This window comes from Physeter macrocephalus, chromosome 10 (genome assembly GCF_002837175.3).
Source record: "Physeter macrocephalus isolate SW-GA chromosome 10, ASM283717v5, whole genome shotgun sequence".
NCBI classification, from domain to species: domain Eukaryota; kingdom Metazoa; phylum Chordata; class Mammalia; order Artiodactyla; family Physeteridae; genus Physeter; species Physeter macrocephalus.
The window spans coordinates 85,317,410-85,342,949 of record NC_041223.1 but is presented as its reverse complement, the minus strand read 5'-3'; the positions used below and the strand labels follow the sequence as shown (position 1 = coordinate 85,342,949).

The window sequence follows — 25,540 nt, the reverse complement described above, 5'->3', positions numbered from 1 at the left end:
TCACATGTATTTCAGAATGCTCTGTCAGTGCCTGGACTGATTTAGTGTTCCTTGTGGATGGCTCATGGAGTGTGGGAAGAAATAATTTCAAGTACATTTTAGACTTCATTGCTGCTCTTGTGTCTGCTTTTGACGTTGGGGAAGAGAAGACGAGGGTTGGAGTTGTTCAGTACAGCTCTGACACCAGGACGGAATTTAACTTAAATCAGTACTACCAACAGGATGAGCTGCTTGCTGCGATTAAAAAAATCCCATACAAAGGTGGCAACACAATGACAGGTATGTTTTTACAAATCGTGGTATTGTTTAAGATAAATGAAATGTCTCTTTGGGAAAGAAATGATGCATTGCACAAATTATCATATGTTAAATAATTTTGAAGTTAATCCCATAGCTTTTGATTTTGGTAAAATTGTGTCACGTGGAGCTGAACATACTTCTTTTTCATTTCAGGGGAAGCCATTGATTACTTAATTAAAAATACTTTCACGGAATCTGCTGGAGCAAGAGTTGGCTTTCCCAAAGTGGCAATTATTATTACAGACGGCAAATCCCAGGACGAAGTGGAAATTCCAGCAAGAGAGCTTCGAAGTATTGGGGTGGAAGTTTTCTCTTTGGGTAGGTCAAGTTTGGTCAAGTATTTTCATCTTAGAACTACTTTAATACTTAATGGCCAGGAAGATGAAGGGTTGATTCCTCAAGGAAGGATTCTTTCTCAAGGAAGGAAAGCAGTTTTTACTGCATTTGATAGGGTAGTGTTAATTCAAATCATTTTTGAGTAAAAGTTCTGCATATCTATTTCTCTCACGTAACTCCTTCAGCATATGCATTAAGTAAGGCGGTATTAACATTCTCCGTCAACACTCTGCTCTTCAAAGAATGCTGGGCCAATGATTCTAATAAAGATCCTCCTTGTAATATCATTAAGTGTTTTTTATGTTTCCTCTCTTACGTAACCCTTGAAGAATTCAGAGGGTTCCAGCTCATTCAGGACTCTGGAAGAAAAAAGTATTATCTTTACAGATGGCAGGGACAAATGATGGCCTGGCTGGCATGAGAGCCCACTCTGTTTTGCCAACCAGTCTTTTGCCTCTTTTGGCCATGTTACGTGAAACGGGAAAATGCTTTTGTCGTTTCAACAGTTGCACATTCATTAGGACGCCAAACAATTCCAGTTTATGACTGAATAGGACTTGGAAATGTCTTTACTTCCCACATTTCCCTTCCCATATCCTTGTCCTTTTTTTTTTTTTTTTTTTTTAAGGCATTAAAGCTGCAGATGCAAAAGAACTCAAACAAATCGCCTCCACACCTTCACTAAATCACGTTTTCAACGTGGCCAACTTCGATGCGATTGTGGATATTCAGAATGAGATCATCTCCCAGGTGTGCTCAGGTGTGGATGACCAGCTTGAGGAATTGGTCAGTGGAGAAGAAGGTGAGCGAATTGTTGGGTGTTCCCACGTGTCCCCCTTTTCCATTACTTGAGAGAGCAGTTACGGCTTCACGGGCAGGGGGGCATTTAGTTCAGCATTCTGTTTCTATTAAATGGCAGAGGAAAAGAGTTTCCATCACCATACTCTGCGTAGTGTTTTCAGGGCTCTTAAGAATATTTCAAAGGTCAGTCAGTTTGATCCTCCCACGTTTGGAAAATGCTTCCATTTTATCAGTCATTGCTTTTAGATACATGGGAGAGAGAAAAGACATTTCATAAGCATCCTTTGGAGTATTAAAAAGTCACAGTTTCCATAATTGTGCGCCTCTTAGCCTAAGAATTCACAACTGATTAAAGATGAGTTCTAAATAGCTACATCTTCAATCACATAAACTCTTTCATCTACAGACCCCAAGGATTTTGGCAATGTTCATTGGCTCTAACTTGTTTCAGAACTCCTTCTTATTATTTCATGGGCTCTGAATCTCTTTCTTTGTTTTACTGCCTCATGTCTGATTTTTTGCTCTGCTCTATTACAAAATCCACCCCCGCCCAGCTTTCCCCTGGTCAACCTCTCTTTACTCAGTCTTTTAAAACATTCAAGTCTTTCACCTTCGCTAGGGTGTGTGTGCGAGGTTAGGCCAAAGTTTGGCTCTGCCCCCGTTGGAACTCTGCCCGGAAGGGGTGTGGGCTGCGTCGCAGGCGTTCGCAGTCTTTTTTGGGGCCCCCTCTCTGTTGCTGGCGATCGCCTGAGACTTCTGCTCCCGAGCGCTGCCTCCGCATCACTCCAGAGCTTCGCCTAAACTTCCAGTTGGCGCGTCCATTGCTTCCCCCACTGCGTCTCACTTCTTTAGGCATCTTTTTTTTTTTTTTTTTTTTTTGCTTTCCCCCCACTGCTTCTCACTTCTTTAGGCATCATTTTTTTTTTTTTTTTTGCGGTACGCGGGCCTCTCACTGTTGCGGCCTCTCCCGTCGCGGAGCACAGGCTCCGGACGCGCAGGCGCAGCGGCCACGGCTCACGGGCCCAGCCGCTCCGCGGCACGCGGGATCCTCCCGGACCGGGGCGCGAACCCGCGTCCCCTGCATCGGCAGGCGGCCGCTCAACCAGCCGCTCCGCGGCACGCGGGATCCTCCCGGACCGGGGCGCGAACCCGGTTCCCCTGCATCAGCAGGCGGACGCGCAACCACTGCGCCACCCGGGAAGCCCTAGGCATCATTTTTATGGACTACATCTGATTGCCTTTTTGAGCAGACGATGAGTAACCTTGTACATATTTTATCATCCACTGTTGCAGCCTGACTTATAAAAACTTAGAACTATATCTTCTGGGAAACGGATTCCACTGGCAAATCTAAAACTTTGAAGATTTGGTCTGAAATAGCTTAAAATACTTCGTTATCCGCTAAGTGTTGGATTGGCTGAAAAGTTCGTTCGGAACATCTTAACGGAAAAGCCCGAATGAACTTTTGGGCTAGCCCAATACACGACTATGTTCTACACTGAGTAAGGATAGACCATCTTCAGATTATCAGTATTTGCTTGTCAATATGCATGTTGTAAACCATTGTTTCACCCCCTGTTTGGGGGCATTATGAACATAGCTGCACTTTTTCTCTTATCTTAAGTGGAAATACAATTGCTTAAGATGATAAGAACCTGTCATTTAAGAACTGCTGAATTCTTTATCTTTCTTGGCATATTATAAAGTATCTTAAACATGACGCTATTATGCTTATGTTACTATTAAAAGAGAAAAACTTTCTAAAGCATTGAGTAAGTCATTGATTTAACAAATATTCATCAAGTGCCTCCTTTGGTACCTGAATAAAGGCAACGAGTGTAGTACCAAAACCAGAATGGAAAACCTTGGTCCCAGAGAATGAATTAGGCATCAGATGTCCTATAATTAATTTCTCCAAGGACTTCTTTTTCCCTAAACTTCTCATCTCCCTGATTAAAATTCAGGCACTGAGTCTCTTTCAGTTGGATGGGTACAGGTGGAAGTGGGGGACTTGGATTGGGGAACTTTTCCCGATGCATTCATGATGAATTCAAATAAGGAAAATTGAGGTGCAGACATGAAGACCTCATTAACAGGGTTGCATCTCACTGTTTTTAATCATTCTTCTGCTTGCTATTTTGTAGTTGTTGAACCTCCTTCAAATCTGATCGCCACGGAAGTCTCATCAAAGTACGTTAAGCTAAGTTGGACTCCATCTCCTAGCGCAGTGACTGGCTATAAAGTTCTCCTTACACCCATGACCACAGGAAGCCGACAGCATGCTCTGAGTGTGGGTCCTCAGACGACCACGCTCAGTGTTCGTGACCTCTCAGCAGACACAGAATACCAGATCAGCGTTTCTGCCATGAAGGGACTGACATCCAGTGAACCGGTTTCAATAATGGAGAAGACTCAGCCAATGAAAATTCAAGTGGGTGAGTTAATGGGTGTATCACTGAGTTTGGAATACCTGAAGGTCCATTTGATGGTATGCCTTCCTGGTTCAGGTTTACTTTTAAACAAAATGTTTGCAATAGTTTTCTTTTAAAGAAGGCTGCTTACTAAGAAAACCGGATACCGTAGGCTTTCCATACCTGGGGTTCCGTATCCACAGATTCAACCACTGTGTGGTCTGACGTTGGTTGAATCTGCAGATGCGGAATCCGCGGATCTGGAGGGCTTACTTCCCTGTGCCATTTTATAGAATGGACTTGAGCATCCCTGGAGTTTGGTGTGGGGAAGGAGGTCCTGGAGCCAATCCCCCAAGGATGCAGAGGGACAGCTGTGTCTATATTTTATTGATTAATTTGTATTTGTTGAACTTTAACGGGCTTGCTTTCTTTTTACAGAATGCTCACGTGGTGTGGATATAAAAGCCGATATTGTGTTTTTGGTCGATGGATCCTATAGCATTGGGATTGCAAACTTTGTTAAAGTTAGAGCCTTTTTGGAAGTTCTCGTAAAAAGTTTTGAGATTTCACCAAATAGGGTACAGATAAGTCTTGTCCAGTACAGCCGGGATCCTCATACTGAGTTCACATTGAAAAAATTCACCAAAGTTGAAGATATAATTGAAGCAATAAACACCTTCCCCTACAGAGGAGGATCTACCAACACTGGGAAAGCAATGACTTACGTTAGAGAGAAAATATTTGTGCCGAGCAAGGGTTCAAGAAGCAACGTCCCAAAGGTCATGATTCTTATCACGGATGGAAAATCTTCCGATGCTTTCCGAGACCCAGCTATAAAACTAAGGAATTCAGATGTTGAAATCTTTGCAGTTGGTGTGAAGGATGCTGTTCGCTCAGAATTAGAAGCCATTGCCTCTCCTCCTGCTGAGACCCATGTCTTCACAGTGGAAGATTTTGATGCTTTTCAGAGGATATCTTTTGAACTCACACAGTCTATCTGTCTTCGAATTGAGCAAGAACTGGCAGCTATAAAGAAAAAAGGTCAGTAGACTTTGTAAAGTAAAAAGTTATCTCTTCATGAACAAAGCATTTTTGGTTCTAAAATTGTGGATAATACGCTTTGTCAATTCTTTTTATCTATAGGAAAAAGTAACTTTCATATGTTATTGAAAACTACTGAACTTAGCTCATTTAGCTCTGAGATATGCCTTTCTCCTGGGTATGGGTCAGGTCTTTATTGGTGAGAAAGCTGTTTATCCTAAGAGTCATGAGCTGTTTTTGATCTTAGATCCTCAGTCAGGGCCGGGAACCAGCTTTATCAAACCCATTTGTCACATCCAATTCAATAACCACGAATTGAGTGTCCACCATGTGTTAGATGCTGAGCTAGTTGCTTTGAGTCAAAGGTGACTGGAACATAGTCCTGGATCTTTGAATCCTCCTCATACATTCTCTTTCCTGGACCATTTTTGGGCATCCTTCCTCACATCTGGCATTCCCTGTCCTTTTTTCTTCATTTGTCCAAATTCTGTTTTTCAACATTCAATTAAAAGTCCCGTCTCTTTCATAAAACTTTTAAACTGTTCTAGGGCTATAACACTTATCACTTATAGTAATTTGGCATTCAAATATACTACTTTCTTTTGTTAATAACTTTACGCTCTCTTGTCTCTCCAAGTTGATTGTATGTCCCCTAAGGATAGTGAGTGTGCCTTAAACATTGCGCCTTCCTATGATTTCGTTTAATAAATATTCTTTTGTTAGGAAAAAATTTTAAATTATTACTTTGAAATATCTGTCTACCACCAAAGGTTAATATCTGATTGCTCGGGATGAATGGGAACATTTTGATGGTTCGTTTTAGGTCTGCTACTGTTTAAGTATTCCAGTTGTGGGCAGGACCATCCCATTAGTGCTTTGTCTTAAGAAGCTCAGAACTCTAATTCAGTTTTAACTGGTTATTTAAACACATAACTTAGTATTATGAATGGTCAAGACAAATGACCAGGACCTCTTTGTGGGGCTGTGAGTGAGAGGCTTTCTCTCAGTGGTCTTGTGTGCAACGTTCACTCAGTGCGTTGGTCTCAATGACCACTCTCCCAAATGAATGTAAGCCATTTGAAAAAGTGTGTAGTCATTAGGTCCATTTTTGCTTTATAGATTTAAAAATTTTAACTATGTCCTTTTTTTTTTTTTTTTTTTCCTTAACAGCTTATGTGCCTCCAAAGGATCTTAGTTTTTCTGAGGTGACTTCCTACAGTTTGAAAACCAATTGGTCACCTGCTGGAGAAAATGTTTTTTCATACCACATCACCTACAAGGAGGCTACTGGGGATGGTGAGGTGACAGTGGTGGAGCCAGCCTCGAGCACCAGTGTCGTTCTCAGCAACTTGAGGCCAGAGACCCTGTACCTGGTCAACGTGACCGCGGAATACGAGGATGGCTTCAGTACACCCTTAGCTGGAGAGGAGACCACCGCAGAAGGTGTGAGAGGGTTCTCCCCTGTTTTCCCCAAACTAACAGTTTATTGTAGAACAAAGTTACCATTTGAAATAACCATCTGCTTTATAGTCCAACACTGTGAATGCCCTCGTAAGATTCAGTACCTTTAAAACACAGCTACTCATCAATCTTTATTTATTTATTTATTTATTATTTATCTTTGGCTGTGTTGGGTCCTCGTTCCTGTGCGAGGGCTTTCTCTAGGTGCGGCGAGCAGGGGCCACTCTTCATCGCGGTGCGCGGGCCTCTCACTGTCGCGGCCTCTCTTGTTGCGGAGCACAGGCTCCGGACGCGCAGGCCCAGTAGTTGTGGCTCACGGGCCTAGTTGCTCTGCGGCATGTGGGATCTTCCCGGACCGGGGCTCGAACCCGTGTCCCCTGCATTGGCAGGCAGATTCTCAACCACTGCGCCACCAGGGAAGCCCTCATAAATCTTTTTAAAAAGAGAAAAACTCTTAAGTAAAAGACCCTAGATTTATTGTGATGAATTTGAGGTTGAGACATAGAGAACTGTTAATAATTATGGAACTAACTCTGGAAATACTGCTTATCTAGCATTTTCTGTCCCATGTACCAACAGTGTCGTGTTCAGATACTTCTGAAACTACCAAACTTCTGATGGCAAATGTATATTACCCAAATTTTCTTCTTTTTTAAAATTGTGGGTAAAATATACATGTATATACGTAAAACATACACTTGACCGTTTTAACCATTACAAGTGTACATTTCAGTGGCAATTAATACATTCAGTGGTTGTGCTAACATCACCACATTCATCTCCAGAACTTTTTCATCTTGCAAAACTGAAACTCTCTACCTGTTAAACAATAAAACTCTCCATTCCTGCTACCCTCTGTCCCCCCGACCATGGCAACAAACATTCTGCTTTCTGTTTCTATGAATTTGATGACTCTAGGTTTCCGTATGAGTGGAATCATACAGTATTTGTCCTTTGGTGACTGGCTTATTTCACTTAGCCTAGTGTCCTCAGGGTTCATCAGTGTTTGTAGCATGTGTCAGAATGTACTTTCTTCTGTGGCTGAATGATGTTCCGTTGTATGTATATACCAACATCGGTGGACACTTGCGTTGCTTCCGCCCTTTAGTTATTGTGGATAATGCTGCGAAGAACATGGGTGTACAAAGTTTACCAGATATTTTAAGCAATATTTGTTTAGATGTGTCCACCTTACTGGATAGATTTGAATACCTTCTGATACATTTCTCTCCATTTGACATTTAAAGGATTCCAATGAACCTGGTTAGAAGGCCAGCACCAGACAATTACTCTTGATATATACAGTGAATATTACAAGAGATATCAGTCATTCTCCTCCATTTTTATTCGATACAGAAGAGGCTGAAACAGCAGCGAGAGGAATTTTAGTTACAAAGAAGTACTGGCTGACAGGGAGGGCATATGTTGGTCGACTTGCTGAGAAAAGCTAGAGAATCTTTTCTCCGAAAAAATTTTCAAATAAGATTGATTTTTCTTCTGTGCATGGTTTAGGTATACTTCTGCCCGAAGGCTAGTAGATAAACTAAATGGCCTAAGATGTCTTCTTGTCTTATGACTTTTGTGATAGTATAACCTAGCAGTCCACACTTAGATATTTATGACTTTCTGATGATTTCTCTGTAATGCCCATACTGTGGCTTCATGAGCCTGGCGCTCTTTCTTCAGCACTTTGGGATGGGGATGGAACTATGCCTCAAGAAGAAATTGAAGTCTAAAGGGTTTTTGAATAGAGCCAAGTATATTCGTTTACACTCTAGTTTTTGGTCATTGGGCTACTACAATAGAATTTGGTAATACCTTTCCAATTCTGCTGTCTGTACTGAAACCTGAGATTTAGATGTTCTTTTGTCAATAAGGAAGTGTCTGATTCAATACCTTTATTAGACTAGCAATTATTGAGCTTCTGCCATGTGTCAGGTACTATGATAATTGTTTCCATGGATTGTCTCATTTAACTGCCTCAGTAACCCTACAAATAGTCACATTTTTGCTTTTGGGTAATCTGAGACTCAAAATTACACATTAATTAAATTTCAGAGCCAGTATTCAAATCCATCAGTTTTCGTTTTGACTAATTTAGTCTTCTTCCTTGCCATATTAAATGAATCATGGATGTAAGTCTGCCACCTGCCATTTCTTTCTTTTCTTGAGATATACAACTCCTTTTTCCCTGGAGTGGTCTATTGATGTGTTGGACATTTAGATAAACTTCTAATTGTATGTGAGGTGCACGCAGATATATTGCACTGTGGTTTTACCCCAGTAGATTTAGTTCATCTTTCCTGACTGTGTTGTCCATATGAACAATTTGCTTCTTAAACAAAAAGGTCATTAAGCCACAAAATCAAATGATATTCTCATGCGGGCTTAACAAAAATTTCATTTAAGACTGAGTGTGTGGATGTTACTTACATTGCAGTTTAACCTCGGGGTTTAGAGTCAACTAGCATTCATTAGGTACCTACAATGGATTTGGTCTATCACATGTATGGTCTAATTATTCTCAAGGCAAATGACTGTGCAGATAAAAAAATGAGCTGTGGGACTGATTGGATCAGAGAGGTTGTTCAAGTGGGTGAATGTGGTAGACCTTGGTGTTAGGTATTATTTTCCTACTTTTCTGAGAAAATCTAGTAAGTGAAAGCCTTGTTACTTATGTTTGAAGAAACAGATTGTTTTTATTTTTGAATTTTATGTCGACATTAATTTATAATTTAATAGAATATTTATGATATTGAAAGTTTACTGTTATATACCTCTTTATTTGATTAAAAAGTTGACAGTACTTCTTTTCTTTCTGGGCATTGTGGAGTGTTTGCTCTTTCAGAATCTAGTTAATATCTGGCTAAATGCATGCAAGAACCAGGATGTTTGTCAAAAAACTGCTCATGGATTTGCTGAGAGAAATGCTATAATTTAGTGATCAAAAACGAGTGTTTTATTTTTCACATAAAATCGGTCAACTTGTTACTTTTTAAATTTCAGTAAAAGGAGCACCTCGAAACCTAAAGGTGACGGATGAGACTACAGATAGCTTTAAAATTACCTGGACTCAGGCTCCGGGGAGAGTCTTAAGGTATCGAATTATCTATAGACCAGTTGCTGGTGGAGAAAGCAAAGAGGTTACCAGCCCAGCCAATCAGAGGAGGAGAACGCTGGAGAACCTGACTCCAGACACAAAATATGAAGTATCTGTAATTCCTGAATATTTCTCAGGATCTGGCTCTCCGTTGACTGGAAATGCAGCCACTGAAGAAGGTAGAGGAAATATGCTCATCGTTTGGTAACAGCCGAAATCTTAGACTGTAGGAGCAGCTTTGGACAACTATCCAGATGCTATGAGCCATGAGGCACTTTGTCTCAATTATCTGAGTATCTTCAATGGTAGTCCTATTAGACTCGACTTACTCAAATATTTGACTTACTCATGACAGCATTTATTGGTGTCAAAAGAACCTGAATGCTATGAGATGGTCCAAATATTCTTTTAAAATAATATTAAATATTCTAATATAAACTGAAGGATGACTAGGGATTAAAAATCAAACCGTTATGTACCACTGAGACAGATTACATATTGTTTCTTCAGGAAGATTTCAGAATATTAACATGTTTTTGTTTAAATGGAATGGTTAGGCTCCTAGGATAGATTCTGATATTAGTTGCAAATTATTCATATTTAATGTGTGGTTTCATTGAGGAAAATTAAGACACTCTTCATTTCCATTTTATTCCTTATCTTTAAAGTTTTTAAAAAATAATAATAACTACATATTAGCAATAATGAAGTGATTAAGCAACTATTTGTATCAGGTTCTGTGCAAAGAGCTTTTCATATATCATCTCATTTAATCCCTCCACAGAATCTATGAAGTTCTTACTTTTTTATCCCAGTTTTACAAAAAAAATTGAGGCTAAGGGAACGAAATAATAGCTCAGAGTCCTGTTGCTCATGAGCGGTGAATCTGAGTTTGGGGACTTTCTTGCCCTTGTGCAGACACTCACGTTCCAGCTGGGCCGGCGTCACTACTTCCCTCCTGGGGCAGCCTAGCTAATTCGCCTCTCCTGCAGAGACACTTTCTCTTTCCGCCTGCTCTCTTCCTCCTCTCTTCCCTCTGGGAAGTCACTTCTCTTTCACTCTTTCCAGTTGGGGACCTAGGGCTCTTTGTGTCAGGCACCAGAAAAAGACCCAACGACGCTTCATCTTTCTGTTTTCTGCAGTTCAAGTGGCTGGCGATGTGTGCCTGGTGGGAAGAGTCATAGACTTGGGTGCCTTGAGACCCTTCAGAGACCACATGGCCACTCCACCAGGAAAGGCATGAAAAGCCAAACACGGTTGCAAAGAGATGGGCAGCCCTTGAGTTTTATCCAAGACTCGACCTCGCCTGGGCTGTTTCCTCTCGTATATTTTTTCTAGGGACGGCATTATTTTGATCATTTGTCATTTTTATCACATTGGTGGATTTCATGGCCATCACATTTAGACGTTCATTGCATTATGCTAACAAACCCTTTTTATTGATCATTTCTTAGCAGAGTTAAAATCTCCATTGTGATACTGATCAGCACGTATACATTTTATAGTGCTTTGTTCCACTTTTAGAGAAAACATTGACTTTTTTACATGAGAGATTCTAACGTGAAGGACTTTAGCATGTGTAAATACAGAAGAGGAATTAGATGGCTTTTGCTTTGTTTCTACTGACACATAGGGACCAATTTAGAGATGCTTAAACTCTTCTGGCTAGTCAATAGTTACAATAGCCATAATCTCACCTAGGATATAAATTTGATTTCATACATATATATATAAAGCAACAAAGTGTATTTTAAGTCATTTTATTAAATAATGAGTTTTGATGTTGTTGTTATTTTTTAATGAAGTTAGAGGGAACCCAAGAGATTTAAGAGTTTCTGACCCTACGACATCAACTATGAAATTATCTTGGACTGGGGCACCAGGAAAAGTGAAACAGTATCTCGTCACATACACCCCCGTGGCAGGAGGCGAGACTGAAGAGGTCACCGTGAGGGGAGACACAGCCAATACTGTCCTGAAAGGATTAAACGAAGGGACACAGTATGCCTTATCTGTGACAGCCTTGTATGCGTCTGGGGCTGGAGATGCTCTTTTTGGAGAAGGGGCAACGCTTGAAGGTAATTACTGTCATATTTTATAGAAATCCCTGAGCTTGCTTGCGATCGCATTTAGGGAGCTTAAAATGTGTTCAGAGAATGAAATCTGGGAATGTGCGATCCTTTTTCTCAAAAGGAATTTGTATTGAAAAATAAGTAGTCATAAAACTGCCTCTTATCCGGAGACGTAGAATGTAAGCTACCGAAAAAATTAAATTTGATTGGGGAGAAGTGTATTGGGGAGCTGAGTGCATGGTAAGGCCGTAGAAAAGTGTCTGCAATGCCACGGGCTGGTTAAGTGGAGAATAGGTGTGTGACCCTTGGGTGGGAAGGGGCCTTGGGAAACATTTGCGGAGGAAGAGGGTTTGCATTGCCCAAGGTACCACAGCGGCTGTCATCACCCGGGAGCAGGCAGAAACCCTTTATGACTCTCAGCCTCTTTTCATGCACCATGCATATAAGCATTCATAATAGCTTGAAAAATGTGAGAATCCAAGTTACTGTTTATTTGTTTTCTAAATGATCTCTAAAATTCAGTTCAGTGTTAGAAGTTCAAAGTTAATGCAGTGCTTAGGAAGAACCATCAAGACCGGAGCTGTTTCCTTGGATCTCTGGAGTTCATTGTCAGAGGGCTTCATATTTCTTAGGCTCTTTTGAACTATAATGGCAGCTTAGATCTGACTCACCACAACCACAAAGTAAGTCCTGTGTGAGAGAAAATACAAATTTAACTTAACCACAACGAGAATGGACTGTAGTGTTAAAAAGAATTATCCGTGGATGGTTACAATGATGACTCAGTTCCATAGCTGGGGGCCTAAGTGGGAGATCAGGTATAGCTTTCCTTTTGTTATCACCATCTTTTCTATAACTTATTAAAAATAATTGTAGGAAGAAAATAAATCCGAAGTATCTTTTGTAATGTGAGATCACAGTGATATTAGGCAAAATAGCCATCAAATTTAGTGGATCCAAGAGCTTGGAGGACTGTATGTGTTATGATTAACAGGGACGAGGCCTACAAGAGGCAGTTTTGATGAAAACGTCAGGACTTAGTCAAGAAGTAAAAACAAATAGACAGAAACATTCTAATCAAAATTCTATCTCTAATAGTCATCAAGAATTTAAGTCCAATACTCTGTGAGATTTATTATTAGAAGAGGATTTAAACGAAAGATTAAATATCAGTGTGTAAAGTACTGATTATCAGAAGAGTCCTGGTTTGGCTACCTTGCCATGTGACCTTGAAATAATCCCTTCACCCTGCTGAGCCTCAGTTTACCCATCTATAAAGAGGGCATGACCACGGTTCCCCCTTCCTCCCAGACTTACTGTGGAGATCAAAGGGGAGAATGTAAGTGAAACGCTTTGGGAACTCTAAAATACCCCACGGGTATGAAATTCATCAAGGGGAAACAACATTCACTTTAGAACTGATATCTAAAAATACAGCTTTTGTAAGTATTTCAAAGATATTGAGTGGTTACTCTAAAGTTTTGAAAATAATGAGAGAAATGGAAATTGCCTTAATTACAGAGACATAATCCAAACAACAAAAGCATGTGATCTTCATATCTGGAGCAACATTCAGAATTTCTGAGAAGATTGTCCTTTTCCTTTGACCTTTGAAGTTCTCTTTCTCATGTGCTTTCTACAGGCTTTCAACATAGATTATTCATAGGATTTTTTAAGGATCAACTTTTGAGCTTTTATTTTTATAGAATAGTTGGAGATTATTTATATTTGCGAACATTTCTCCCTTATAAAGGATATCTTAGAAATAATTCAATAGTTGTACTTCTGCTTGTACCTTTTTTTTTTTTTTTTTTTTTTTTGCGGTACGTGGGCCTCTCACTATTGTGGCCCCTCCCGCTGCGGAGCACAGGCTCCGGACGCGCAGGCCCAGCGGCCACGGCTCACGGGCCCAGCCGCTCCGCGGCACGTGGGATCCTCCCGGACCGGGGCACGAACCCGCGTCCCCTGCATCGGCAGGCGGACTCTCAACCACTGCGCCACCAGGGAAGCCCTACTGATAGTCTTCTGCATTTCTTACTTTAAAAATATATTTATATTCAGTCAAAAATCTTGATTCTAAAGATTAAGGCATCTTTACTAAGAATAATGTATTACCAATTTTTAGAAAATAAAATGCACATTTTAACTTAACAGCAAACATATACTACTGGGTGATGATTTTTCTAGGCCAGGTGTATAGCTAAATTGTTTATCATTTTATGCCTTTGCACATGTGGTATAGAAAATCTACCAACTTGTATCCATGTGTGAGTGTGCACACACGTGTATCTGATCAGAAATCATCTCGACGGGAGATACACAGGTAGTAAAATAAATTTAAAAAATGACTGTTTCCCATTCCCTGAGAAGGAAGAAACCTAGATGATTTGCAAGTTCCCTTTAAAAATATAGTTAATTCATAACTAAATTGTAAGAGTAGATTTTTTTCCATTGACACCAAAGCTCTTTACTCTAGTGAAGGATTAGAGAAATTGCTGCCAGCCTGATTTTATGAACATATTTATCTCATTGCATGATGTGTGGTAAACTTGAGGAATATGTGAAAGCATAGTTGTGACTAAGTGAAAATAATAAAAGATTTTTGCCCCTGGTTATTCTATTTCATTTTATTATATTAACCTAGCCAAATCCACATACCATATACGGGAATAGGATATGATGGTAAATGCAGTGAATGGAAAGCCCAGAAACAGAGCCAGGCAACTGCTTTTGAGGGTTGCTGTTTTTCTAATCTGTTTTTCTCTTGGGAGAGGAGGTGGTTAGAGCAGACCTGGAAGGAATGTTTCTTCCATCCAGTGGCATGGCTCAGCCAGCAAGGGCATTCTGTGGGTTGAAAATTTTATAGATTGACCGAAGTGCATTCTGTTCAATTAAAAAAGAATTAAAGAAAATAATTAGTGTGGTCTACAACCATCCCTAACTTGAATCTGTTTCCCAGTGCTTTCTTGAAATGGCGCCAATGATCCGAAAATTCCCCTGTCCCTGGAGGAGAGATTTATTAGCATTGGCGTTGGGGAAGTTCATGGCTGGGCCCAGTACTGTATGAAACAGAATCACAAAGGCAGAGTTTATTGCCATTTCAGATCCAAACTTCAGAGGAATCTGAGCACAAACGATTAGGTTTGATTTACATTGTTTCTTTCTCCTGTTGTTGTTAAAGTGGGTTTAATGTAATTACTAAAACAATGCTGTACATGTAAATGAACTTCAAGTCTTGAAAGAACTTTTGGTTGTCACCGTTAGTGTTTACAGAGAGGGAAACCTGCTCTTACAAACCTCAAAATGAATAATGCCCATTTTAATTCAGAGATTTACCACAAGTGAATGAAAATTTCAGTTTTGGAATAATGCAGTTCTTTTATTTTTGAGTGTGTTTTTTGGCTGTGGAAAAGATGATTTTTTTCAGAATTTCCTTTGTTTCAGTCGCCGTAGCAACTCTCCAGGGCCCTACACATGAATGGCTTCCTGTACATCAAACCAAGCTAACTCAGCTGACATTTTGTTACAGTGAGGTTTTTAGCACATCACAGGAATTCTTCTGCAAAATGTTGAGTGACATGGGGCCCCTCCAAGATGGACTAAATAAGGCCTCTATGTTATCCTAGATGTACTGCTGTCTCATAATTTGAAAAATCATACATTCTGGGCATAACAACTCTGAGGTTTCCAGGGAACTTTGGCACAATCACCAAACAGTAATTCATATTTTCTTTTCTGCGAATCAATGGCTTATCAGAGAAAAATGTATATTACATCAGAGAGGTGACACTTACGGAAGAAATCTCACCCGGGCTTTGAGGTTGAAGGTCCATTTAATTGTTTAGGGGTTTTATAGAACTATGTGCTGCTTACAGTAATTAAGTTAACTGATCAATAGTGAACTTTGTCCTTTGGAATGGTGACTCCAAGTCGTTGGTTGTAAATCAAGTGTGTTTCCACACGAACGTTATCCAGAGCAGGTCTTCTGTATTCTGCTGTGGAAAGTTGGATGACTTTGAGCTGAGCTCTGACGGAAAAGACAAATTGATTCAGAAGCGGGTTTACATTACATTTTCAATTTAACTTCTATTTTTGAAAGTGGTATGTGAAACTCAATGAAAGCTGGCTGGAACAATCTATAAGGTGAAAATAGAGTTTCATTTCATAATGATTACTATTTCGGTTATCATCATTGGCTAATTTGTGTATAATTATATTTGAATTGGATGACGGTTTGCTTTTTAGAGAGCAAACGGAAAAGAGCTAAGGAAATGTAGGAAAGTTACTTAAAATGAGGCCTTAGTTCTTTGGCCTCATCTGTGGAAAAAGTAGAATCAACCCCTTGTGGATGTTCAGATCACGAGAAATGCGCCTGTCTAATTACTTTCCCCAGCAGCACAGAGATGCATGCACGCAGGCACCAGAAATGATGCCTTTGGAATATATGTGAGTATGTTCTGTAATCAGATCAGAAATACTGAGTATCAAAATTTCAAAAACTGATGAATTTTGTTTGTTTAAATTTGTGACAGAAAAGCATTGTTATTCCTTGCATCTATCCTGGTACTGTACTGGGCAGAACAGAGTAGAAGGGGAGAACTATTGAGAAGGAATCAGAGGAATAGAGATGAAGGCATGCCGTCATTGCAGAAGATGACTTGTTTGAAACGATTGCCGGAAATTCTATTCCCAGAGGTAAAAGTAATATGCCAAGTGCAGGCATATGGTTCAGAACAGCAGGAAACAAGTACCATGAGATTACATTATTGAAAGCAATGTCACTTAGGTAGAAAACATGAACAAACCCAAACATCATAAAACATATATTTGTAAGTCTCGGGGCAAAGGGAGAGGAGGAGCTGGAAACAGGGGAGCCTTTGCTGGTGCAGAAGTGGGTCCACGTTTGAGGAAAGGTTGAGACCAAGTGGCAAAAAGTCTCCTGGAGTTGGCTTCTGCTCACTGCCACTGTTTCTATGTCTTCCCCTTTTGAAGCATGGTAGCCTTTGCTGGACAGAGGCTATATACTGGTCTTCTTAACATCTTTCTTATTCCCCTCTCTTTCCTCTTCCATCCCAGGTACACTAAAAAGAGACTCTCTCGCAAACCCAATCCAAGCCAAATAATCTCTGTAGCCACTGATGTCTGAAGTTCCATAGTTTGAGGACAAAACCTACAATTCAATATGTTAAACCAAAGCAAATGCCTGGCTAGGTAACACTTGGGTCAAACCTCATTCACAGGAAAATGTGATCAACGCTTGAAGAAGAAGCATGCATTGAGAGCCATTTCCTTGTGACCCAGGATGGAGGGGAGGAGTCAGTGGTGGACATTCCACTCGTGTTACGGGATGGAAAGGGTGTGATGAGAGGCTTCAGTCGGCTTCTCCGTTCTCCGAGGGTCAGCCTTGGGCACGTGCCACTACCTAAAGAGTGACTTCTTGTGTGTGGCCATAGACCCACGCGATATAGAAAACATCACGCCGTCCCACACAGCGTCCCTGTGTCTGCCAGTTTTGACCAGCTTTGCTTTAATCGCGCTGGCCTTTGTTTCACCACACCTGTCTCTCATTTCAGAGTGAAAGCGAGTGGTGAGGGTTCCTTCCCACACTGGCCAAACAACTTCCAAATAAATGCCCCCGTATGAGAAAAGAGTAGAGAATCGTGGAGGAATCAGGATCACAGAGGAGACTGAAAAGGTTTTTAGAAAGCATCAGGGCTCAGGCACGTCTCCAGACACTCCAATTTAATTGATCTGGGCGTGGCCGAGTCTTTAGCTCTCTGGGTGATCCTGTGTATCTGATCAGGTCCAGTCCAATTATTGCGTTGCTGAGGGTCCCAGGGCCCCAGGAGGTGATGGCCTGCTCACCAGGTCCCCAGACCAGCTTGGCCGTTTGGTAGCCTGCCAGTCATATCACAGGGTGAATTCAACTGCTGCTTTTTTTTTGTAAGTTAATATTTGGCCAAGCCAAGTTTCCATTTTTGAAAACTTCAAGGGTTATAGTTCCGATAAAATAGACTTGTCATGAGTACATCACATTCTCAAGATTCTTGGGTGTAATGCAACAGCTTGAAAACCCAACTCCCCCGCTTTTTGGAGAAAAAAGGTTTTTCAACGCATTTGACAGCAGGATAAACTTAATATTTAGGATTATTTTTATCAAATTGACTGATTGACATAACAAGAAACCCATTGAAGCAGTCTATCTTTTCAATCTTGGCTTCTGATTTGAGGTGTCTTTTTTCTTTCTTTGGATTCCATATTTCTTTGTCATGAACGTGCAATGTTGCAGTGCCAGTGCCTGCCAGTAATGCCTTTATGCGCGAGGCAGAAACTATAATTTTTTTTTTTTTTTTTTGCGGTACGCGGGCCTCTCACTGCTGCGGCCTCTCCCGTTGCGGAGCACAGGCTCCGGACGCGCAGGCCCAGCGGCCACGGCTCACGGGCCCAGCCGCTCCGCGGCACGTGGGATCTTCCCGGACCGGGGCACGAACCCGCGTCCCCTGCATCGGCAGGCGGACTCCCAACCACTGCGCCACCAGGGAAAGCCCCAGAAACTATAATTTTTTGAGGATTTTTTTCTGTGATTGAGAATTTACTTAGTGTTCACTTGAATTAGTGTTGTCATGCCATTAATTGGAACTCAGGAATATTTTTCAGCTAATATTTTATTTGAATCTTAAAAAGTGGTTTTACAGATTCTTTCCAGGACGTTGACAAACCTTGCAAAGGCCTTTACTGCAGTTTTACTAATATTTTGTTCTAGCTTTCCGGGTCTTGAGAGTGTTAACATAGTTGATTAAAACCCATGGGAATACATGTCTCGTGAGCTAGGCTTCTTTTGTTTGTAGCCCAGAAGTACCTTTGTGAATGTATTTTTGCTGCATCCACAGTCCCCTTCCTATTATTTTCTCACAGTGAAATCATTAGCCTGTGTTTGGGAGATTGATGTCGTGTTGCCATGGAAATAAACAATGTCACAAATTCGGTGCTACAGAAAGTAGGGGAAAAAACAGGCTGAGAAGCATAACCTTTGGGAAAACTAGAAACTAAAATGACTGTTTGTAAATTACTCCAGTGTTAATTTGGAAGATAATTCCCATGTTCTACGCTAACTTTGTCTTATACTTTTCGGGAATGTTATTAATGCAGCTCTTTAGCTCGCTTAATTTCAGAATCATTTTCAAGTACTTTCAAGTATTATTTCACAACACTTGCTGCTAACTGCAACTTAGGAAATTTAGGTGAAGAGGCACCTATGAAAAAAGGATGTAGTGTATATCAAGCAAAGGAAACATGCTGCAGATTTAAACCTTAGAGACCAGTGGTTGGGCTATCAATGGTCAAAACAAAATAAAAAGCAAAAAAACAAAAAAACAAAAAAACAAAACCCAACAACCAAGTCAAACCCAACCCAACCCAACCCAACCCAACCAAAGAAACAGTTTGTTTATATTCCTGTAAATAGAGAAGACGTAAAGATGTGTGACCATTTAAGTAGCAAATACAATTAAAGAAGACCTCCAAATGAAGATCAGCCTCAAGTCCTGGGGGAAAGAAGTCAGTATGTTCTTGAAAATCAATATTCTAGGTTGCAGTGAAATATGTAACTAATTTCCCTCCAGAGATGAGATGTCCTGTCAGCAGTTGAAGTTATTTATAAGGGAGTTAGACTTTTCCATTTCATCTTGGGGTCTGGTAGGATGCCCAGCTCCCATTTTATTTATTTTTCCCTCTGTAATCTACCATATGTGATAGGTTTCTGTCCACTAAGATTTCTTTTTCATTTACTGTGATCTTTATGGACTGAAATTTAAATAATCGTGAGTATTTTAAAGATACTCATTTTTACTCTGATTCAAGTGAAGTAACAGTTTTCAACACTCTTGTAGCAGCATTACATATCATTTTCCTGAATACACAGCAATTACTGGTACAATGTATGCTGTAGAAGCAGATAGTTTTATATTTATGTCATACTGTGGCATAAACCCTCGTAAAGGTAGCCAATATAAAGTGACCTGTATATTTATCGTACGTTTAGATTATGGAAAGTTAGGGTTTTATTGGTAGACATCTGTGTCTCCTATTAAGTCAAGGTTGCCGTATTTTTCCATTTGGGTTGTACTTTTTTTTTTTTTTAAATGAGAGAGCCAAAATTTAGCAGCAAGCATTTTTGATCGGCTAGAACAAGTGGTGTGTTTTATTTTTATTTTTTTTGCGGTACGCGGGCCTCTCACTGTTGTGGCCTCTCCCGTTGCGGAGCGCAGGCTCCGGACGCGCAGGCCCAGCGGCCACGGCTCACGGGCCCAGCCGCTCCGCGGCACGTGGGACCTTCCCGGACCGGGGCACGAACCCGCGTCCCCTGCATCGGCAGGTGGACCCTCAACCACTGCGCCACCAGGGAAGCCCGTGTGTTTTATTTTGATGACTAATTGCTTTTGGATTTTCCAGAAGAATTGGTGGTTTTTAGTTTCCTTAGGGTTAAGCTATAATTGAAATTTTGCATTCCTGCTTTTTTAGCTTTGTGAACAAATAGAGTTTCCCCCCAAAAAAGATCGTTGGAATTAAGATTTGCAAGTGATATGAGATTGTTGGAGTTATTGGAAGTGATATGTGGAAACTGAGCTTATTTAAATAAGATAAGAGAGGAAAAGATGATGGTGAAGAAATAAAGAGCTTGGCACAATAAGGAAAACTGAACTGTAAAATTTGGGGATTTAGATGCTTTTTTTTCCTTTGGAATTTTTTTTTAGGCACGTACTTCTTCATATTTCGATGCCATTCTTGTCCTGAAGGACGTTTCAATCTGATTGGACATCTGGGGGCCAGGGTGATAGGCAGGAATCAGGTATAATTCTAAAGTTTAATCCCATCTTCTGTTCCACTGACAGAATAGGACAGACAGCTTAGAAGGCGGAAATGGGCAACATTAGACAAATTGACTCCTGCAAATCAGAATGTCTACTAGGATGAAGGAGTATTTACATGTATAGTAGACATTAAAAAATGATCCCCCTTTCATTTCTATTCTAGAGCGTGGTTCACCTCAGGATTTGATTACTAAAGATATCACCGACACATCGATTGGCGCTTATTGGACGTCTGCTCCAGGAATGGTTCGCGGTTACAGGGTCTCTTGGAAATCCCTGTATGATGATATTGAGGCTGGAGAGAAGAGTCTTCCTGGAGATGCAATTCATACTATGATAGAAAATCTGCAGCCAGAGACCAAATACAGAGTTTCAGTATTTGCAATTTACAGTAGCGGAGAAGGAGAACCTTTGAGTAGAGAAGCCACTACTGAATGTAGGTAACAGTCGGAGGGGGTTTGAGTGTGTTGCTGTTACCTAATAGCTATCAGCTCATGATAGCCACTTGCAGTTTTTTTTTCCTTGTATGACAAATGGGGACCAAAAAATTAGGACCTTTAATGAATGTGGTTTAAATTCAGGTTTGTTTTGTATCTAAAATTATATCAAAGTCTGAAATATTGAATCCCTTCCAACTACCTACACAGTTGACCCTTGAACAATGTGAGGGTTAATCTGAGTATAATTTATGGTCGGCTCTGCTTACCTGGGGTTCCTCTGCATCTCAGGAAAAAACCAACCTCAGATCATGTAGTCCTGTAGCATTTGCTAGTGAAAAAAATCCGTGTATAAGTGGACCCTCGAAGTTCAAACCTTCATTGTTGAAAGGTGAACTGTGTTTGTCTCTCTCTCTCTCTCTCTCTCTCTCTTTCTCTCTCTCTCTCTCTCTCTTTTTTTTCTGGTGGAAAGATCAACTAGATAAGAAGCTCGGCTAGTATAAAGATCAGAAGCTATGGAGACAAAGAAAATCCAGGCACGTGTATAACTATATTACCTTGGGCAAGTTCTTGAACCTTCTTGGAGCCTCAGTTTCCTAATGTGTAGAATGCAGCCTCAGATGGTCTTGAGGATTAAATGAAATAACAGTGGGCAAAGCACCAAGCATAGTGCCTAGCTACTTAGAGAAGGTTGATGAATGATGTGGCTGTTGAGACTATGATTGTTATACACACAAGACTGATCCTAGATTATTTTTACTATGTTTGGGGAGGCTAAATCAAGTCTACTCAGGTGTCTGGAGGCTAAAATTTACCTAAATCTCATTAATCTTCTTTCTTGTGAAAAATTTTGAATCACCGTCTCATCGTTTATTATCAGGTGGCTAGTGAGAGGCGTGTCGGTATTTCTTAATTGTCTTTCCTAAAAAGTAATTTGTTAAGGATGGGCATTTCTAAGTATCTATAGGAGAAAAGTTTATTCCTCTTGTTTGGGAGGATGTTAGGAAAAGGGGAAAGATTGGGGCGCGCTTGCATTTCCTTTCATTAGAAAGAATTGGAGGAAAGGGGTGGTTTTTCTGCCAAAGGAGGAGAGGGGGAAGCGCCATGAGCAATTTCAATGAAGTCCTGTATCCTGATTTTAGGTTGTCCTTAAATGAAAATCTTTTGGCCTGAGTTCTCTGAGGAATTCATCTTTTTTTGCTTTTTTTAAAAAAAAAAATCACTGGCAAACTCAGTTGGGTATGTCTAAGGTTAAATCTGTGCCAAAATTAACCAGATTAAAAAAATCAAACTCCTTATAGGAGATTTAAATACAAGAAAAGGCATAGTTCTCAGATAGTCACATGATTGGTTTCCATGGTAGTGACTGAAATCTTGTGTCTGAATATATTGGCTGATATAGTTTAAGAAGCTGGCCCAAATTCATCTCTATTTCTGGTAAATGTTCACTTGTAAAGAGAAGTCGTGTTGTAAACTTAGGCCACATACGACACATCTAGCTAAATTTATTTGTAGGAGTGAAGATACAATTCACGTGGCTGAGAAATTATCAAAATTTATGTATTTAGAGGGAAACTTTTTCCAAAGATTCTCCTCCATCATTTCTTCTTGTGAAAAGATTGAATCCTCAGATATTTATTTGGGATTTAAAATCTCCCCAAGGATATATTTTTGTCCAAAGCAAGTATGTTAGCAGAAATCCTAGATAAACTTTCATCTCTAAGAAGCTGAGCATCTAAGACATTTTCACTATTGCTTGGCTAATTGATTGATTTAAAGGTGCGTGAACAGAAAAGCCTCTTTTGAGCTATGCGCAGGCTAGGCAGGGATGAAAGTACATTTTCTAGAGGGTATGCCAGCTCCTCAAACAGCTGGGCAAGTAGGATGGAAGACAGGAAGCTTTCTTTGTTCTACTACCATTTTGTTGTTGCGTTTTGCTTTGCTCTCTTTGTGGAAAGTGAGGTAGTTTAGAAAGTACTTTGAGAAATCTGAGTCAGATGTGGTATATTCAGGTGGTGGATGAGTCCTAAATGGTGCGGATAACTGGGTCGGGTCACTGGGTCACGCTCTTAGAGTTTCTTATAAACTTCCAAGGAGACATTTTGGAAATATTTTCAGGAAATATTTTCTGTTTTCACCTGACACTCAGAGACTTGGTATGCAGACTGCTGATACAATGAGAACCACGAATTGTGGCTAGAAAGCCCGCAGATGGGAAACTTTCTACTGGCCCTCCAGTTATGGCAGCTGGTTTAGCAGAGGTACAGTGGGTGTTGGAAAGCATCCTGTGAGAGTTACTAAAACATGAAAAGAACTTAGAGTGGGAGTATTAACAGCATTTTATAGCATGTGGCATACCTATGAATGGAGTGAAAAATCTTGCTTTTTCCTTATGGGAAGCCAACAAAGATTTTTTTTCCCTCCTTAAAGTCCAAAGTTTCCCATTAAAGCTAAGATGAGATATGTTGGCCTTTATTTAGCTTCAATTCCTCTATTTTAAAGAATTAATTAAAAATCAGGAATACAATTGAGATCCTTGAAGCATTTCAAGGTATGAAGTACAATATTTGACTGTTATTAACACATTTAAATTTGGGAATATTTTAAAGTTTGGGATCCCACTCTTTTGGGGACATAGGTTTCTTTTGAGATCAATACTCATAAGATTGAAATGTCCATTTTTCTCAATTCTGAGTTGTATGAAACTGGTTTGAGAAATTTGTGTAAGGGAGAGATGTCCTTTTCCACTGAACAAAAGTTGAAGGGATGGAAACAAGAGGTCAGAAAACATATTTTAGCAGAAGTCTTTCTAGAAAAGTGTTAGACACACATTGATTTATTCAACATTTGTAACAAATAGATTGTTCTGTGTACTATTCTTTCCCATACTCTTTCCAAAATCCTGTGTAAGGTCTTTACATTTTTTGTTTGAAAATATATATTTTTTCTTTTAATAGTTCACTTACCTGGAGAACAGTAATGGAGAATTGAGGATTAACTAAATAAATTTTAATATTTCCAGAAAGTAATGGAATTGGCTGAGAATTCTCTTACTTTCTTTAAACCCTAAAATTAAAAAATTGCAACCAATATACTCTTAGTTGAAATTATACTTGCATTTTTCAGAAAACTAATTCATAACCATATATTGAATTTCTTTACCTATTTTGTCATTCTTACCTTTGCCCTCTGTACCTAACATATCTTTTGCTTATATGGCTGCTGTCGAGATTTTCTTTTTATACTGATTTTAAGTAATTTGCTTATGATGTGCCTTGGTGTAGTTTTTTCATGCTTCTTGTGCTTAGGGTTCATTGAGATTGTTGGATCTGTGGGTTTATAGTTTTATAAGATTTGAAAATATTCAGACCATTATTTCTTCAAATATTTTATTTATTGCCCCCCACTTTCTTCAGGTACTCTGGTTCTACATGTACTCGTCTGCTTGCAGTTATCACAAAGCTCACTGCTGTGCTGTTCAGTTTGTCAGTCTTTTCTCTTTTCTTGCGTTTCATTTTATTTTTGTTTATTTATTTTAAAAATATTTATTTATTTAATTTATTTATTTGGTTGCACCAGGTCTTAGTTGCAGCACGCGGGCTCCTTAGATGTGGCACGTGAACTCTTAGTTGCGGCATGCATGTGGGATCTAGTTTCCTGGCCAGGGATCAAAGCCAGGCCCCCTGCATGGGGAGCGCGGAGTCTTATCCACTGCACCACCAGGGAAGTCCCTTGTGTTTCATTTTAGATAGTTTCTATTATCATGTCATCAAGTTCGCTAATTTTTTTCCTGCAATTTCTAATCTGCTCTTAATACCACCCTGTGCATGTTTCATCTTAGACATTGTATTTTTCACCTCTAGAAGTTTGGTTTGAGTCTTTCTTATTTGTTCTATGTGTTTACTTAACATGCTTAACATTTCTTGTACTGTCCTTAGCATATGGAATATAGTTATAATAGCTGTTTTAAAGTCCTTTTTGAATAATTCTGTCATATGCATTCTTTGTAGTGCCGTTTCTATTAGCAGAATTTGGTTTCTGGTGAGAGCTCTCTTTCTGGCTTGCAGATGGACATCTTCTATGTCCTCACATGGCCTCAGTCTATGCATATTGCCGGGGAGCGGGGGAGACAGAGAGAGAGAGAGAGAGAGAGAGAGAGAGAGAGAGAGAGAGAGAAGGAAATCGAGCTCTCCGGTGTCTCCTCGTTCTCTTATAAGGATTCCAATTCATCAGATTAGGGTCCTACCTTTAGAACCTCAATTAACCCTAATTACCTCCCTAAAGGTCCACATTGGAGGTTAAGGCTTTAACATATGAATTTTGGGGAGACACAGTCATTCAGTCCATAACATGGGTAATTTATTTTTCTTTCTTTGAATTCCTGGTAATTTTTATTAGAAGCCAATCATTATGAATTTTACTTTGTTGGGTGTCATATATATATATATATATATATATATATATATATGTATGTATTTTAACATTTTTATTGGAGTATAATTGCTTTACAATGGTGTGTTAGTTTCTGCTTTATAACAAAGTGAATCAGCTATACATATACATATATCCCCATATTCCTCCCTCTTGCGTCTCCCTCCCACCCTCCCTATTCCACCCCTCTAGGTGGTCACAAACCACCTAGCCGATCTCCCTGTGCTACGCGGCTGCTTCCCACTAGCTATCCACTTTACGCTTGGTAGTGTATATATGT

The 25,540-nt window shown here is 39.9% G+C and overlaps 1 protein-coding gene across 4 annotated transcripts in view; it reads left to right on the top strand.

Moving 5' to 3' along the window:
* COL12A1 (collagen type XII alpha 1 chain) overlaps window positions 1-25,540 on the top strand; it is a 116,053-nt gene that overhangs the window by 14,893 nt on the left and 75,620 nt on the right. For 3 of the 4 annotated variants that reach the window (XM_055087658.1, XM_055087657.1, XM_055087659.1), the window contains exons 6-14: window positions 16-279; window positions 454-618; window positions 1,265-1,438; window positions 3,582-3,872; window positions 4,287-4,889; window positions 6,060-6,332; window positions 9,357-9,629; window positions 11,256-11,528; window positions 20,556-20,828. In XM_055087658.1, coding sequence (XP_054943633.1) covers window positions 16-279; window positions 454-618; window positions 1,265-1,438; window positions 3,582-3,872; window positions 4,287-4,889; window positions 6,060-6,332; window positions 9,357-9,629; window positions 11,256-11,528; window positions 20,556-20,828 — 2,589 coding nt within the window. The remainder of the gene's footprint in view (window positions 1-15; window positions 280-453; window positions 619-1,264; window positions 1,439-3,581; window positions 3,873-4,286; window positions 4,890-6,059; window positions 6,333-9,356; window positions 9,630-11,255; window positions 11,529-20,555; window positions 20,829-25,540) is intronic. The other variant, XM_055087661.1, reaches the window with a different exon arrangement.